General features: G+C 31.8%; 1 protein-coding gene across 1 annotated transcript in view; it reads right to left on the bottom strand.

The window, feature by feature from the left end:
• Positions 1–7,784: 7,784 nt before the first annotated feature.
• Positions 7,785–19,487, bottom strand: part of LOC127723191 (gamma-tubulin complex component 5-like) — a 32,893-nt gene continuing 21,190 nt past the window's right edge. Inside the window, exons 16-22 of the mRNA XM_052229715.1 lie at positions 19,133–19,195; positions 17,149–17,240; positions 16,040–16,245; positions 14,800–14,960; positions 13,098–13,312; positions 9,772–9,872; positions 7,785–8,596 (exon numbers count right to left, since the gene is read on the bottom strand). Coding sequence (XP_052085675.1) covers positions 8,541–8,596; positions 9,772–9,872; positions 13,098–13,312; positions 14,800–14,960; positions 16,040–16,245; positions 17,149–17,240; positions 19,133–19,195 — 894 coding nt within the window. The 3' untranslated portion in view covers positions 7,785–8,540. The remainder of the gene's footprint in view (positions 8,597–9,771; positions 9,873–13,097; positions 13,313–14,799; positions 14,961–16,039; positions 16,246–17,148; positions 17,241–19,132; positions 19,196–19,487) is intronic.

Consider the following 19,487-nt stretch of genomic DNA (forward strand, 5'->3'; position numbering starts at 1 on the left):
TTATAGCAAGTACTTGTTGAGAATCCTATTGGTATAGTAGGTTCTTGTTGAATGGCCTATAGATTTAGGAGTTACGTGTTGAATATCCTATAGATAAAGCAGGTACTTGTTGAATGTTTTGTAGTCATAGTAGGTACTTTTTGAATGTCCTATAGTTATAGCAGGTACTTGGTGAATGTCATATAGTTATAGCAGTTACTTGTTGAATGTCCTAAAGTTATAGCAGGTACTCGATGAATTTCCTATATCTATAGCAGGTACTTTTTGAATATCCTATCGGTTTAGTAGGCTCTTGTTGAATGTCTTAGACACATAGCAGTTACGTGTTGAATTTGCTTTTTTATAGTATGATCTTGTTGTATGTCATTTAGTTATAACAGTCACTTGTTGAATTTCCTTTATTTATAGCAAGTACTTGTTGAAAATCCTATTGGTATAGTAGGTTCTTGTTGAATGGCCTAAAGATTTAGGAGCTACGTGTTGAATATCCTATAGATATAGCAGGTACTTGTTGAATGTCTTATAGTCATAGCAGGTACTTTTGGAATGTCCTATAGTTATAGCAGGTACTTGTTGAATGTTCTTTAGTTATAGCAGTTACTTGTTGAATGTCCTAAAGTTATAGCAGGTACTCGATGAATTTCCTATATCTATAGCAGGTACTTTTTGAATATCCTATCGGTATAGTAGGCTCTTGTTGAATGTCCTAGACGTATAGTATTTACGTGTTGAATTTGCTTTTTATAGTATGAACTTGTTGAATGTCATTTAGTTATAAAAGGTACTTGTTGAATGTCCTATATTTATAGCAAGTACTTGTTGAAAATCCTATTGATATAGTAGGTTCTTGTTGAATGGCCTATAAATTTAGGAGTCACGTGTTGAATATCCTATAGATATAGCAGTTACTTGTTTAATGTCTTGTCTTATAGTCATAGCAGGTACTTGTTGAATGTCCTATAGTTATAGCAGGTACTTGTTGAATGTCCTATAGTTATAGCAGGAACTTGTTGAATGTCCTATAGTTAAAGCAGTTACTTGTTGAATTTCCTACAGTTACAGCAGGTACTTGTTGAATATCATATAGTCATTGCAGGTACTTGTTGAATGTCCTATAGTTAAAGCAGGTATTTGTTTCATGTCTTATTGCTATATCAGGTACTTGTTGAATATCCTATTGGTATAGAAGGTTCTTATTGAATGTCCTACAGATATAGTAGGTACTTGTTGAATGTCCTATAGTTATAGCAGGTTTTTATTGAATGTCCTAAAGTTATAGCAGGTACTTGTTGAATATCATATAGTCATGGCAGGTAATAGTTGAATATCCTATAGTTATAGCAGGTACCAGAAATAAAGGTAGGTATGGCCTCTAAAATGTTCCATAGCACTTATACCCTTAGAAGTGTGCCAGGAAAGAGAAGGGGATTGGGGTATTCTTGTATGGCACATAGCTGAAGGGGGATTTTCTCGCTGTGTTGAAGACCCATTGGTGGCCTTCGGCTGTTTTATGCTCTATGGTCGGGCTGTTGTCTCTTTGACATTTTCCCCATTTCCATCCTCAATTTATTTTTATGCCCCACCTACGATAGTAGAGGGGCATTATGTTTTCTGGTCTGTGCGTCCGTTTGTCCGTTTGTCCGTCCGTTCGTCCGTCCCGCTTCAGGTTAAAGTTTTTGGTCAAGGTAGTTTTTGATGAAGGTGAAGTCCAATCAACTTGAAACTCAGTACACATGTTCCCTATGATATGATCTATAATTTTAATGCCAAATTAGAGATTTTACCCCAATTTCACGGTCCACTGAACATAGAAATGATAGTGCGAGTTGGGCATCCGTGTACTATGGACATATTCTTGTTTTATCTCTACTATTGCCCGCTGGGAAAACTAAGAGATTCTCCATTGGGGCCATGGTACTAGAAAATGGTAATGGTCTCTAAAATGGAATATAGCATTTAAAACCCTACAACTGTACGAGTTTGTCAGCAAAGGTTAATGGGGACCCGGAATGTTACATAGTCCAACTTTTATATTGCCTGCTGACCAAACTATAAGAGATTTTCTACGTGGGCCATGGGAATAGAGGTAGAGGTTGGCATGTCTGAAAGCAATTAAAGCTTAGACCCATTTGTGTGTCAGCAAAGATTGGGAGTTTGGGTATCCTGGTATGGCAAATATGCCAATTTTCCTATTCCCCACTGGCCAAACTAAGATATTTTCCATGTGGCCCACGGTTACCAGAAGTAGAGGTAGGCATGGTCTCTAAAATTACCCAAAGCACTAGACCTGTAAAAGTTTTGAAGCATGTGGTAGGAGGTGTCTGGTTTGTCACAAAGACCACATGAACTATCACCTGCTTGCCAAAGTAAGTGATTCTTCACATGGGCCATGTTATAGAGGTAGAGGTAGAGTTATGCATGACCTCTATTATGGACCAAATCATTTATACATTTAAAAATTATAAACCAAATTTATTAAAAAATATCTTACACAGTTATTTTTTTTGAGACTTATTTTTCTACATTCCAATTCACTATGACAGCATGTTTTTTGTTGTCTCTTAAACACCACAAAGGACCCCCTTTGAGCACAAAAAAAGCACAATGTAGCACATAGGACCACAAAGGACCTTATAATCATTTTTTGTAAGGAAATAATATTTTTTTAAATCTCTATTTCAGAAATGTCAATATATGCTTTGCTTTATCAAATTTTATTTTGGACAAAAACAAAGCATCTACAGAAATGTTCTTACTTTATACGAATCTTAAATTGCTATGAGGAACAAAAAGTGCACATGGTGCAATAAAAAAGGACTGTACAGCTGTCTTTTGGAAATGTTTCGTTGGGCTGTTTGATGAAAATGAAAATATACCTGTTGCCGTCTAGATAACCCCGATAAGTAACTGTAATAAAAGTGTATCATCATGCCGTGAAATGTATGGCCTTGAAAAATGTATTTATGATAAACTCTCTTATTTTATACCTTTTGGATGAAATGGTTTCTATTTCTCCCTTTTTTACATCAATTAACGATGACCGGTGTCTTTGGTCGCCGCTTGTGTGGTCTAGACTTAGAACACTTGTATATTTTGCATATATCGTATTCTTTATTCTACATTGGCTAGGTTGAGATATCACAATATATGTTTAACCCCGCCGCATTTTTGCTCCTGTCCCAAGTCAGGAGGCTCTGGCCTTTGTTAGTCTTGTATGCTTTTTAACTTTAGTTTATTCATATGTTTTGGAGTTTAGTGTGAAGTCCATTTTCACTGAACTTTCTTTTCTTAATGTTCTTCGTCTAGTTTGAAGAGCTCTAAATTAATTATGGGACGTCACCTAACCACATAGAGGTAATATACAATAATTATTGTAGAAGGCTTATTTTCTGGGACCTTTTTTTTATTACCATGTTTTTCTATTAAATGGGCACCTTTTTATTAATATATTTATGTTTAGTAATGTTTTTAACTTGTATTTTCATAAAATATTATAAAAAAAAAATGTTTTATAGATTTCAGTAATAAAAAAAACCCAACTGATTGTCTAAAAAGATAAGTCCTTTCTTAAATTTAATCAAAAACACAGTTTTCTTTTCACTGGATTGTGATTTTTGTCGTGTGTTAAAATATGCAAGTCAATGTAAAGAGTGATTATTAGAATAAAAGATTAGAGAAAAAGCTTAAAAAAAACAGCAACCGTAAGAATATAAATCTTTCAAAATTTCGTTTTCGTGTATGAATTAATTTATTGTTTTGAATAGTCATAAAAATAACTTTTATTACTTTTTTCCTGTTATGTCAGCTTGCTATTTATTGGGGGTAGTTGTTATTGAAATTAAACGTATGTCAAATATTAACAATATCATGAATATAACAGGTAAAGCTTTGATAATCTGGTCACCTGTAATTACATTTACCTGTTAAAATCAAACTTATTTTGTTCAAGATTTAGAAACAGAACGAAAAGCAACTCTTTTCCAGGTTTTCTCTTCTTTCTTAGTAGCGAGTACACATACATTTAGTATTTCCGACAATGTACATTTATTGTTTATATCCTACAATTTATAACTGACGCTTTAATGGTTAGTTTTTAAATCCAAGTCTGAATTTTTACATTTTTTAAAGAAATCTACATAGTTTTAACCGCTGACCGCGAAGTTGATCGAAATTGAACTGTCACGGCAGAAACAGAAATATTCTCATTACCGTTTGCTCAATATGGAGGTGGAGTACAAGAGGCTTTATTTGTACAAGTAAAAATAAACAAAACTTTATTTTTGAACTTGTTATTTATGCAACAATTAGTTGATAGCAGGATAAAAGCCGGTGTTTCGTAGATATTTTTTGTTATTCATATTTTCCACTGATCTAGTTCAGCTACATGCTTGCAGTAACGTATGACCATCGTATATAAAAGCGCTCAAACAACTCTTATATATAGGTGGCGTATTTATTAATATTAGAAAATGATTTTTTAATATTAAAAAATCAAGCTGAATATTTAATATTAAAAAATCAAGCTGAATATTTAATATTAAATATTCATTTTTTAATATTAAAAAATAAGACCATTTATTAATATTAGAAAATGAATTTTTAATATTAAAAAATAGAATCTATTTTTTAATATTAATAAATCGAATATATAATATTAAAAATTGAATATTTAATATTATTAAATAAAACCCATTTATTAATATTATAAATTACCTATTTATTAATATTAAAAAATATTTATTAATATTAAAAAATCGATTTATTAATATTAAAAAATAATATTTAATATTAATAAATGATTTTTTAATATTAATAAATAGGGAATAAATTCCACAACGGCTTGCCATATTAAAGGAGTTGGTCGACTACCCACCTCCTTTGAAACAGACCTTCTCTAAATAATTGGTTCACGATTGGATTTTTTTTTATAGGCGAGCTCATCCCAAAGTACTGATAATACCAAATTCTCATGAAAAGAAAAATGATGAATAAGTGTAGAGACGAAATAGCAAAGGGCAAAAACAAAATACAGATTGCTTAAAAGTAGATGAAAAACATCCTCATTCATACGAGGCAAACATTACACACTTTGATCTCTATATTGCAGTACTGGGTGTCATAAGCACAATCGGATTTAAAAAAGATTTGTTGATTGATTGATGTCCAGCCAGTGACAATCGTTACATGCATATTAAGGACCAAAACAAATCCACAAGTAATACATGTACAATTTAAAGATTGACCTGGATTGGTTGATTTTTCTTGTTTAAAGTCCAACGGCAATTATTTCATACATATTCAGGACCAGACACTATTACTAATCAATATAGTAGTAGGTTCTGTAAAATGGGACAAGTATGAAGGGCAGTAAATTTAAATCGGTGGTTGTCATTTGTTTCTGTTTATCATATTTGTTTTCCGTCCATTATTTTGTAAATAAATTAGACCGTTAGTTTTCTCGTTTGAATTGTTTTACAGTTGTCATTTCGGGGCTTTTATAGCTGAATATGCGGTGTGGGTTTTGTTCATTGTTGAAGGCCGTACGGTGACCTATAGTTGTTAATTTCTGTGTCATTTGGTCTCTTATGGAGAGTTGTCTTGTTGGCAATTTTACCACATCTTATTTTTATAGAAGCTTTAAAAGTTAAATGACCAAAAGAGACATCAAAAGAATAGTGAGATAATATGTAATGAATGTGTGGGTCTGTAATGCATTACGTCAGTTGCATGCCACTCTCGAAATAATATAGGCAAAAATGGCAACTCCATATTTTGGTATGGAAACCCCCAAAATATCACTCTAAACAAAAACTAAAATAGCATCTGCACAACAAAATGTCATGAAGACAAATTGGTATGTTTTGTCGTATTTGTCAAGCTACAACAAGTTGCGAACTAAAAGTGTGAGACAGAGAACAACGATGCAAGATGAAAGAAGCGTGATGATTTTGAACTAAAAAATGACGACTTATATTCAACATAACCTTCATAAGTGGAATTTTAGATTAAGTTTAAAAAAAAATTGTTTTCCACATTTGAAACCAATTTAATCAAATATGAACAAGAGGCTCCTCTGGTAAAATATGCCATTTTCATATTTATTTCTTTACCTGTACTGCAATCATTTATGTTTCTTTATTTGTAAATCTTAAGTGATATTTTTGTAGATCCTGTATTAATGATCATATTTACTGTTTACAGTTTATATCTATCTATTAAAGTTTTCGAGATAATTGGTAAAATTATAAAAAAAATAGTAATTCGTCGTTTAAGGACCATAAACTATAAGGAATAGGTTGACTTTTTTGAAGATCTTATTGTGCAGGACATTATTGATTTTTACTTTTTCTCTTTATTAAAATTTCTGGAAAAAAAAACAAACCAGCAGAATGTGTAAACATTTGTTCAAAACGCATTAACTCCTCCAAGGGTCCAATTGATGATTTCGTACATACTGACTTGAATGATAGTTGCATAGAATTCCATTATATTGACAACAATGTGTGAGCAAAACAAACAGACATAAAAGTAAAATTGTCAAAAATTAGGGGGAACAGCAGTGAACAGTGTGTTATAATCTTAATCACTATAAAAACAAATAACTATTTCAACAAAGTAAACCAAAATGGCCTATAGACACTCTATAGGCAAAGTACCTTAGCCAAAATGAAAGACAAGAATACAAAAAATTCGTAAGGGTTCCGCGGAACCCAGTGTCTCGCCTACTTTTTCTGTTAATTGCAGGCTCAACAAAAATGAGGAAGTTAATCAATAAAAATATTCCTCTTGATACTATCTTTTGATTGTAAGAAGCTTCTGTCCAAGTTTGGTAAAAATCCAGGATAGTTTATGAATCTAATAAATGTTTAAAAACTTTAACTGCAGACTGAATGTAATGTTAACTGGAAGAAAACAAAATTTCCTTCTAGATACTAGCATTTGATCATATAAAAGCTTCTGTCCAAGTTTGGTACAAATCCAAAATAGTATAAGAAAGTTATTAAAATTTTAAAAACTTTAACCACAGAGTGAATGTGTTGTCTCCTGGCAGAAAATCTATGTCCATTTAAAAGTGAAATACGTAAAAAATGGATTTATTTTTTTACAAAATTTCCTTCTAGATACTGGCTTTTGATCATAAACAAGCTTCTGTCCAAGTTTGGTACAAATCCAAAATAGTATAAGAAAGTTATTAAAATTTTAAAAACTTTAACCACAGAGTGAATGTGTTGTTTCCCGGCAGAAAAACTAAGTCCATTTATAAGTAAAATACGGAAAAAATGGAATTTTATTTTTACAAAATTTACTCTTGGATACTATCTTATGATCATAAACAAGCTGCTCTCCAAGTTTGGTAGAAATCCAGGATAGTTTAAGAAAGTTATTCAAATTTCAAAAACTTTAACCACAGAGTGAATATTTGTGGACGCCGCCGACGAAAAACGACAACGGAATGTAGGATCGCTATGTCTCGCTTTTTCGACTAAAGTCAAGGGCTTGACAAAAATGACCATAGCACAATAACACAATGACGGGATGTATAAATATCGAGCAACGCCAAAAGAATTTTACCAAAAATGGACTAAACAGTAAAATTTTAAAATGTATAAAGACAAATAAAAACGGTATAACACGCAATTAAGATGATAAACAATGTGTGTGTGTGTGCTGTTTGCGAAAACCCCATGTTTTTCGAACATTAAGTGTTTTATCAGAAAAGGTATTGGTAAAAAGAAACAAAAAACTAAGAAATACCAGAAGAAAAGTTCAAAACACAAAATACATATATTATAACTTTGTTTACTTCTGATACATGAAATTGTGTACAAATATGTGACACCACCATGTTTATGGCCTGTGTATATATGCATCCCTATATCTTGTGTCAGATAAAATTTGTATCAGGCAAGACAAAAAGATCATACCATAAATTATCATTTTTCAATTGAAGAAACATTCATAAATAAAAAACAAGTTTTTTTGAAAGTATTGGTTAGTTATTCTAATTAGTCTCCTGACTGATCAGACAAAAGGTTACAAGAGCGCAATTATTTGTTTACATTTTACCGGCAAGTTTTTTACCCCAAGATGGTTCTCGGTATAGAATCTTCTACGGCTTCTGATTGGATGATACAGGATTGGAATTACTTTTAATCGAAAGCTTATCCAATTAGGTTTAAAAAAATCCAATTCACATTTTACAAAGTATAGAAAATATCTTCCATTTCTGCATGTCGGAGCCATTAAAAATATGCCCTTTTCATTAAGCCAAAAAAATAGATGATGTTTTTCAACTGCATTTTAAGTCAATTTTGCCGCATGACCATATGCATTTTTTTGGTTGTTATGCAACACTGGCATTTCCAGTAACAGGAACTGCTACCCGTTTTTTGCTAGTTTGTGTAGTCTTCGAGAAAAAAAATACGGAACACCACTGGTGCCCTATGGAAAATGCATTACGAATAATTGCGCTCTTGTAACCAAAACATCACTGTTTATGAATCTGTATCCTTCTCAAATCATCTTTTTTCTCTCCATGATCAGTTCTTGACAACATGTTCTGTAGAGGTAATCAAAGCAAAGGCTAAACTTTCCACTGTAAAATATAATGATACTTGTATAACAACATATTTCTGATGAAATCTGTTAATGGTAAAATATGTCTGATATCTGCTAATTTTTTAAGGATAAATATAAAATCATATCATATTTCCACTCTCCTAAAAAGAAAAAAAATTGCTTCTTATTGAAGAATTTGAATTAAATTCAGAGAGAAAATTTTTAATGTTATTCCCATTGATTAGGAATTATTTAAAAACTAATAGTTGTTGTTTTATTTCAGAGAAATCTTGTATGAAATTAAAAAAGACAAGAAGACAAGGAATGAGCTGTTAAATTGACAGCAAATTGGGTTTTCTGAGCGACAAAAATGAAAATCATAAATATCAAACTTGACCAACATTTTGTTCTAAATAACATCATATTACTAATTTAAGACCATTGCTTGAACAGTTCATAAGTAATTGCACGGAAAATGACATAAAGTTCCATTTTTCAATCTACCAAGACCAAAACAACTGAACGCAAAAGTGAAAATCATCAATATTGAACTTGACCTCCATTTTTTCATCAGTAACAACATATTAAAATTTAAATGCATTGGTCACAAGTAGTTCATAGGTAACTGCAAGAAAACAACACAAAGCGCCATTTTCAATCTATCAAGACCATAACTCCTGGACACAAAAGTGAAAATCATCAATATCGAACTTAACTTGCCCTCCTTTTGTCATTAGTATCAACATATTAAAATTTAAAAACCTTGGTTGAACAAATCATAAGTTATTGCATGATTGGCAGGCACAATTCATCTACCCCAGATGCATTTTGTTAGTTTGCTTTTTTGGGTTACTGTCTAGTTAATGTATGTCCCACATCTCCTTTAAACACAGCAAGTGTCAAGTCTGACTATATATATATATATATCTGTTATGGAAATATCACTGATTTTAGTTTTCACTTAAAAATGTAAATGTATTTAAAAAAAAAACTGTTAACCATTCTGATGAAAACAGTTGTTCATGAATAAAATAACATGTTTGCACATATATATCCATGTATTACTCTTTTAAGCATGATAGTTTAATAACATGTTTGCACATCTCTTTGAGTATTACTCTTTTAAGTATGATAATTTAATAACACACAAGTTAATTACAACAGTTAACCTGACCCTTTTCTGACCTGAAAAATTTAAAAATATGTACTTACAATGAGGAAAGGATCCTCTCTTAATAACATTATTCAGGAAGGAAGATAAAAACTGTATACATCTGGAGAACTCTGTTTCCATCACAACAATGGTTTTTACACTAAAATTATTAAGATCACTTTAAGCAACTAAGAACAAACTATTAGTATTCTGTTTCATCACAGTTTGATACACAAGTGAGCAAACTAAATTCTAATAGTGCATACTGTGGATTCATAATTATTTGTTGGATACCAATTTTCGTGGATTTCGTTGGTATAGGTGAAACACGAATATAAATGTTCAATGAATTACAAATTGTCTTTATTTAAGCTTGTATGCAGACTTTGGCAAAACCACGAAATTAAATATCCACGAAAATGCAAGTTTTCCTAAATCCTCGAAAAATTGATACCCACAAAAATAAATATTTATCAGGTTATTTTTGTGTCAGAATTTGTTCATGGTTTTAGCCTTAGAAGGGGCAGTTAAATCTTCTCTGTGTTCATAATTTGTGTTGTATTACCTTGTTAAAGGCATTTAGGTTGACAGTGTAATGTTTGTGAAGGCTACAATTGGTGGAAAATGTCCACCAAGAACACAGCAAAAATAAGACACATGAAAATTTCCCAATAAACAGTATTTTGTAAGAAAGTTTCATTTTCAAATTTTATTATTTCATAGTAACATATTTACATCATGTCAAAATGAATCAATCTGTCAATTTTCATATATTTCAAGTACACTTGATCGTTTATATTTCAATTCTTCAACATACAAAAATCTAATATAAGGGAAATGTAAAAAAAAACAAAAAAACAAGAGGCTCTCAAGAGCCTGAATCGCTCACCTGTTATTTTTTTTGCTTAAATCTTTCATCAATGATTATTTTTGCTTTTTACCCATATGTTAAATTTTAGCCATAGTGTCTATGTTTCTTGACGTACAAGGAAATGAAATACAAAATTTATACTAGATTCATTTGAGAAGATTTTTAAAGTTAAAAAACATAAAACAACTTGTGTAAAATTGTCCTTAAAGGGCAATAACTCCTTAAGGGGTCAATTGACAATTTTGGTCATATAATTTTTTTTGTAGATCTTACTTTGCTGAACATTTTTGCTGTTTACAGTTTATCTTTATCTTCAATAATATTCAAGATAATAACCAAAAACTGCAAAATTTCCTTAAAACAACCAATTTAGTGGCAGCAACCCAACAATGGGTTGTTCGGTGTCTCTGAAAATTTCAGGGCTGATAGATCTTGACCTTTTGAACATTTTAACCCCCTGTCAGATTTGCTCTAAATGCTTTAGTTTCTGAGATATAAGCCCAAAACTGCATTTCACCCCTATGTTCTATTTTTAGCCATGGCGGCCATGTTTGAAGATGGATCAAAATTTCTGATACACTTCATAAACTAGATTCCTAAAGAAACATTCATTCAAAGTTAAGAAGTATTAGGCACAATAGTTTCAGAGTAGAAGATTTTTAAATGTTAGCAAACTTGATGAACACATTGCGTAAAATTGTCTTTAAAGGGCAATAACTCCTTAAGGGGTCAATTGACAAATTTGGTCATTTAACTTTTCTGTAGATCTTACTTTGCTGAACATTATTGCTGTTTACAGTTTATATCTATCTATAATAATATTCAAGATAATAACAAAAAACTGCAAAATTTCCTCAAAACTACCAATTTAGTGGCAGCAACCCAACAATGGGTTGTTCGATTTGTCTACAAAATTTCAGGGCTGATAGATCTTGACCAATTGAACAATTTTACCCATGTCAGATTTGCTCTAAAAGCTTTAGTTTTGGAGATATAAGCCAAAAACTGCATTTGACCCCTATGTTCTATTTTTAACAATGGCGGCCATGTTTGTCGATGGATTAAAACTTCGGATATAATTTATAAACTAGATATCCTAAGGAACATTTAGATGAAGTTTGAAGGTATTTGGCACAGAAGTTTCAGAGGAGAAGATTTTTAAATGTTAGAAAACTTGATGAACAAATTGTGTAGAATTGTCTTTAAAGGGCAATAACTCCTTAAGGGGTCAATTGACAATTTTGGTCATATCAACTTTTTTGTAGATTTTACTTTGCTGAACATTATTGCTGTTTACAGTTTATATCTATCTATAATAATATTCAAGATAATAACAAAAAACTAGATACCCTAAGGAACATTTAATTAAAGTTTGAAGGTATTTGGCCCAGTAGTTTCAGAGGAGAAGATTTTTGAAATAGTTTACGACGACAGAAGACGACAGACGACGGACGACGACGGATGCCAAGTGATGGCATAAACTCACATGGGGCCCAACCGGTGAGTTAAAAAATGAAGACAGAAATAAAACAAGTGAAACTGCGAGCTACTGCTCACTGATGATACCCCGCAGCAACTGGATAATTTTAATAGTGTAAAAATATGTAAGTGTTTGGTAAACAGGAATATGTTGAGTGATGAATCTAAAAACGCAGCACACGGTATAACTGACTTATATAAACCCTGAAACCAAATTTCAGAAATCCTTATGATGTAGTTCCTGAGAAAGATGCGACGAAAAATATTCATCGGACGGATGGGCGGACTGATGAATGGATGGACGGATGGACAGACAGAGGTAAAACAGTATACCCCCACTTTTTTAAAGCTGGGGTATAATTAATATATCAAGTGTTGTAATACTGAACTTTTTATGTCTAGTTTGGTTCGTTTCAGTTGATAAATGCTATTTAAGTTGTGCCTCAGTTTTAGCATGTGAAGTTGTACTTATAATTTTATTTTAGTAGTGCTTTGCATGTAATTCAATTTGTCTGTGCTATATCTATGCATTTTATACATTCTGCTTAAATCCATATGCTCTCTGTTTTAGTGTTATGTATATATATGTTATTTATATTTGGTAAAAAAACTCTCAACAGCTATGACTGCATTTTTATACATGTACTTAATCAAAATAATGCTGTCCTTTTCATATCTAGATAAGGGGCCTTGGTGGCGAAGTAGTCTAAGTAGTTCAACTACTGTATCACTAGCTGGTGGCAGAGTAGTCTTAGTAGTACAACTACTGTATCACTAGCCTGTCAACACTGAGGTTGTGAGTTTGAATCCTACACGTGGCAAGTGCCTTTGACTCCAATTTTAATTGACAAGGATTGTCAGTTTTCCTACCAAAGGTAGGTGGTTCAAAGCTCTCCAGCTACCTCCACCTATAAAAATTGGCTTCCACGAAATTGCCAATAGAGTTGAAAGTGGCATAAAACACCAAAAAAATCAAATGAATCAAGATGTTGGATACTAATCCCTTATATAAGTGACAGCTATTAATCATCTCACCTGACTTCCTGTATGCCCTGATCCCATCTGGATTGGAATGTAAGAATAAGATTCAGCACCCTCATCACTGCTTCTTTTAAGAATGCCACTTTTTTATGCAGTAAACATCGTTCATGAATTTTATTTACAAATTTAGTATGGACGGATATTATCTGGTCTAAATCTGTAGCTTTCTGTAGCTCCTCTTTAAATTCTAATCCAGTGCTATGTAAAATCTAAAAAAAAAAAAAAAAGAAGTTATAAGACTTTCTTCAATTCTCAATCTGTCCTATTCTAAATATATATTTAAACAAGAGGCTAGGAAGAGCCTGATTCACTCACCTGGCATTTTTTGTGTAGATCTCGCATTAATGATTATTTTGCTGTTGAATGTATATTAATGCATGTTTAAACATACACTAGTAATTTTTTGGGGCCCTTTATAGCTTACTGTTCGGTGTGAGCCAAGGCTCCGTGTTGAAGACCGTACTGTGACCTATAATGGTTTACTTTTATAAATTTTTACTTGGATGGAGAGTTGTCTCATTGGCACTCATACCACATCTTCTTATATCTACTTAAAAAGGTTCTCTCTATCTATCAAAGTTTCTGCGAAAAATTCTAGAATTTGGTAAAAATTATCTTTCAAGGGCAATAACTCCTATAAGGCATCAATTGACAATTTTGGTAATGATGATTTATTTGCAACTCTTACTTTGCTGAACATTTTTGCTGTTGAAGTTTTTCTCTATCTATCATAGTTTCTATGAAAAAACTAATCATAAAACAATTCGGTAAAAAATTATCTTTCAAAGGGCAATAACTCCAAGAAGGGATCAATTGACAATTTCTGTCATTTTGACTTATTTGTAGGTCTTTCACTGCTGAACATTTTTGCTGTTTGAAGTTTCTGTCTTTCTATCATAGTTTCTGAAAAAAAACCTTAAAAATTTAATAGAAATAATCTTTCAAGGGCAATAACTTCTATAAGAAATCAAATGACAACTTCATTTCTTACTCATTGGTATTTTTGATGTTCAAAATTCTCTTTATCTATAAATTTTCAGCATAACTGAGAAATTTCATAAAAATTATTATTTCAGGGGCAATATCTCCAAATTCAATTGTCTGAAAATTTCCTCAAAGAGATTTTGACCTGCTGATCATTTATACCCCATGTCAGTTTTGCACTATCTGTTTTAGTTTTTGAGATATAAGCCAACTACTGCATTTTATCACTATGTTCAATTTTTAGCCATGAAGGCCATGTTTGTAGACAGACCTGTATAAAAACACAAACATTACACTAGATACCATTAGGATCATTCTCCCCAAGTTTGGTTGAAATTGGTTCAGTAGTTTCAGAGGAGAAGATCTATGAAAAAGTTTACGAAGACGACAGATTCCAAGTGATGGCAATGGTAATGGGTTTTAATGGAAACATGTGTCTCGCCTGAGACTGTAAAAACTAAGTCCATCTTTCAGTTAAAAAGAGAAAAATGAAGGTTTGACAGCAAGACTAACCAGCCACATTACTTTAATTTGGAGGAAATTAGACTTCTAAATGCTGTGTAGCAGAAAAAAAAGCAGTTTTTGAAGTTTGAATTCACAAGGGATTATATATCTTATCCAATCATATTATTAAAAATTTTGACAAGTTATCATTTTTGTACTGATTTTTAAAACTCAAATGTAAAATAAATGTTTCCAATAAAATACTCACCCTAGTCATTATATAATTATGTAGACTATTGACAAAGTGTAGGAGCCTCATTCTGAGAACCTGCATGCGATGGATTCGTGCTGACTGTGGTAAACCCTCATTCATAGATATTGTGATATCATCTGTAGAAATGCTGTGTAAAATGTTATCTTTTTCTAAATCTGTAATTCAAAAAGTTATGTATTGATACATTACAAATTTAATTTTTCTTGTTAAACGAGTCATATCTATATATATGGTTTGTATTTTTTTTTTAATTCTGCGATGCTTTGAAGATTTACATGATTTAGCTAGTGACTTCTGGAGTGCTAAGCAGGATTTTGCTGCTACTTATTAAATTTTGTGATTTTTCCTCAGTAGTTGATATGACATGTTGTGAACATCTACCAAATTTTACATTTTTTTCTTTCAAATCCTAGACATCAAGTTACCAGCTGTCATACTGTGGATTCATTATAATTAATACGTTTGATCCATATCATTTCCATTTCCAGAAATACTCTTTGACTATACTCTGATTTCTCACATCATTTAAACGTTTTATGGGCTAACTGGATCCCTGCATCTTTGAACTGATAAAGTAATTTTGACTGCTTGACATTTTTCAAACACCCGTCTTTATTCTTAAGTACATAATCCAACCCTGACTAAAGAAATATATTAATTCTATCTTTTAAAAAACAGTTATCGAAGCAGTCCTATGGAATTTATCCCCATTAGAATAGTCATCCCTTAGCTCTGACAACGTACTGATGTAGATTTTATGCCCAACAAACGCACAAATGATGTCAAATAATGTCACCTAAAACCAAACACTTTGACAGAGAGGTAATGATACAATTTTCGTAGTTTCACTGATATAGTTAAACCACAAATTTAATTTCTAGGAAGTACATTTTTTTATTGCCACATTTGCAGAATTTGGCAAAACCATGAAATCAGATATCCACAATAATACAATTTCCATCAATCCATGAAAATCGGTACCCCCCAAAACAAATGAATCACCAGAATTATAAAAATGTCTGTTAAATAAACATCATTCTTCTGAATAATTTTATTTAGAATATTTTTTAAAGTGATTGACGAGGGTCTTTAACATGACATATCTATATCATAGCAATAGCGAAAAGATAATGATATACATGTGCACTGAATGTCCATTATTGATGGATTATGACCAAAAATAAGCAGCATTTGATAATTCAGCAAAATGAGTTACAAAATCAAGAAAACTCACCAAAAAATCTAAGTTCATCTAAGCAATATTTTGCCCTTTTAATTTGTAAGAGAAAACAGAAGATTTCATTGTATACTTGTTGACACTGTGAATTGATGACCACGTTTACTGGCCAAGGAACTTTGAACTGAAGCTTTACACAGTCGGTTATATTAATAGGGTTTATCTCTTTGTTAGGATTTAAAGATTCCACAGTTATGTCCAGTCTGAAAAAAAAGAATATTAGTCATCATTGGCTGAAATGATTGATGTTCACATTACTGCAGGTTAATTAAACAACACTTTTAAGTTACAAACGAAAGTGAACCAACACCTGTTGAATCTGTAGTACAGTAGAGTCCCTGAAGTGGATACCTCGGGTAAGCAGGATCATTATGATAAAGCACATAAAATGTAGAAAGTCTTATAACAACAACACTGATGACGGTGCCCTAGGCACCGAAACATGTAGATCGATAAATTTTCTGCAGCAGTCCCTAAAGTGTTGTTGTTATAAGACTTTCTCAACACTTTTAAGTGTTTAAACTTTATCATTTATGTCGAAGCAAATCATCAGATATAGATCCATCTGTTTTAGTTTAAACTAAATGTATATTTATTGGTTTGTCTTGATGTTGTTGTTGTGTACTTTAACCTTTTTTCTTTTGGTAAGTTTCTTTCCCCCATTTTTTGGGTTATCTGAAATTAACCTTCATTTCAAAATGAAATGTAACATTCATGATGACACCAGCTTCCACAATAAAATGCACAGGTAAATAAAAGAAAAACTTGATAGAAATCGTGTTTTCATGATTCTAGCAAAAAAATGTAATTAAAAGTATTGAATGCTTCTTTTAGTATTTTTATAGGGGTGAAAAAGCGTTGACCGTGCACACATTTTTAGACTGAAGTGCTTTCGAGCTTCATACAAAATGTACTTCGGTCAACACTTTTACACCCCAATAAATTTACAAAATGAAGCATTCAATACTTAAATAACTGTATGTTATTGGTTTGATTAAGCTGTAAAATGAACCTACAACCTCCTACACCATAGCAGAGCATGCATCCACAAAACCACCTAGGTTATATGTTTGAAATAACAAATTTATATCATTTCTTATGCAAACCTGTTAATTTCTTCTGGAAATCTGGCTTGCAGAGCTTCATGTAAACACAAATTTAAAACAGAAGCATCTCTCCAATGTTCATTCAGACGTATCTACAATATAATTTAAATAAATAATTTAAGGACATTTTACTAGGGAAAAAAAACGAATTCTTTGAATAGAATTCATGAATGAGAAAAGGATTATCTAATCATAAAATAGATTAGACCTCTAGAAGTCTTTTGCCTTTTTTTGAGTCATTGCTTGTTTTGCCAATGACATATTGTCAATACAGAAATTATTGCAATGTTTTTATTAATGCGAAAAATGTAACAGTACCAGGTTCGTTATAACAAAAACTCACATTCACAATTTCAGTAGTGAAATCCTTCATAGAATATTTGCATTCACATTAATTAGATTTTTTGCATTTTTGCCAGGGGTTAAGGAGTCGTAATAATAAATGAACGCATTAATTTCTGAATTTACAATATACCCCACATCTCTTTCTATTCGTAGCTTAAAGATAGAAGGCAGATAAAAATAAATGGAGAATGTGTCAATGGACACAGATGATGCCCCCTCTTGCATGTAACGTTATAAAGGGGCATAACTCTAGAACGGTAAAAGTGATGCCACAAAAATTTGAACTTGATCTGTATTTTGTTGTAATAAGCATTATGTATAAGTTTCATAACATTTGGTTGAGGCTAACTAAAGTTAAAGAACAATAAACTGCTTCGCTGAGCGCAGCTGGATACGCCCACAGAGGTCCAACCCTGAACAGTTGGGGCAAAAATGGACACAATATTCAAGCTTGATACAGGTCTGAATTTGGATTGTATTAAATATTTGACATATTATAGGTTTTTGAATAAATGTAGTCAAAGAACTTGAAATTGGTTATATGAATTGAATTTATATTCAATTAAAGATTTCTTGCTGTTGTGCAATACACTGTGCTGTTGCACAATACTTAGTAAATCTGTTGTCAGACTATAAACAATTAAAGTTCAATTAATTCTAAATGTCATATTAGAAATTTAAGAAAATGTAAAGGGAGCTTACATCAATAGATATAAACAATTCACCAAAGTTTCATAAGAATTGCTGACAGCATTTTTGAGTTATTGTCTGAAAACTGAAAAATCCCCCCCTTTTTAATGAATAAAACCCAGAAATGTAAAATGTAAAATTTATAAAATTCTAAAAGGAGCTAATGTCAATAGATATAAACAATTCAACAAAGTTTCATAAGAAGTGCTGAAAGCATTTTTGATTTTTTGTCCGAAAACTGGAAAATCCCCCTTTTTTTATGAATAAAACCCTGTAACTCGGAAACGTAAAATCTAAAATATATAAAAAATCGAAAGGGAGCTCATGTCAATAGATATAAGCAATTCACCATTCTTGCAAGTTGGTGAAAGCATTCTTGAGTTATTGTCTGAAAACTGGAAAATCCCCCTTTTTTTAAATGAATAAAACCCCATAACTTGGAAACGTAAAACCTAAAATCTATAAAAAACGAAAGGGAGCTCACGTCAATAGATGTAAACAATTCACCAAAGTTTTATGCAAATTGGTTAAAGCATTTTTGAGTTAATGTCCGACATGTTGACGACATCCAGACGGACGGACGGACATAGGTATTCCATAAAACGTCCCGTAAACGGGCGTATAAAAACCAATTTTGGGATGTTCAAAAGGACATACTGACAAGGGTTACACTTAATGCCTCCTCTGCTGCGGCGGGGTATAAAAAAAACCCAAAACAAATCACTTGTTGGTGTTCATAAGTTTTCATTTTTTGTTTTGACAAATTGTTTTATTTTTCGGTGATAGATGGAGTCAGCTGTGTGCTTAACAATACATTATTTTAGTTTAATTTTGGTAAATAAGCCAATGATACATAGAAAAGATGTTGAAGTTCACTTTTGGTTGCCATATATTGTTGAGTTGGCACAAAAACATTTTTATTGAATTATTCAGAAGACAAGATACTTACCATATCAAATATTTGTGTATAGAAGTCAAACATGGTATCACCTGCCTCCATCAGAAAGAAATGCTGTAAAAAAAGATACATTTTGCTACAATAAAATACATGAATGAATGGCTGTTTAATGTCAAGTGGCATACTTAATGCATATTCAGGATGAGACAATTATAAGGTAATATGGATATAAACACTGCTCTGTACTAGACCAACATGCTGACCCTTCCAGGTTTTAAACCCACGACCTCTGGCACTTAAGATAAGGAAGCTTCCAAGAGACAACCAAGGTGGCAAATAAAATACAACTGTCAATCCTACTAACCGTAGAATTCCTACATCAAAGCAGGAACTCTAAAAATAAATT

This window comes from Mytilus californianus, unplaced genomic scaffold (genome assembly GCF_021869535.1).
Source record: "Mytilus californianus isolate M0D057914Y unplaced genomic scaffold, xbMytCali1.0.p SCAF_13, whole genome shotgun sequence".
NCBI classification, from domain to species: Eukaryota; Metazoa; Mollusca; class Bivalvia; order Mytilida; family Mytilidae; genus Mytilus; species Mytilus californianus.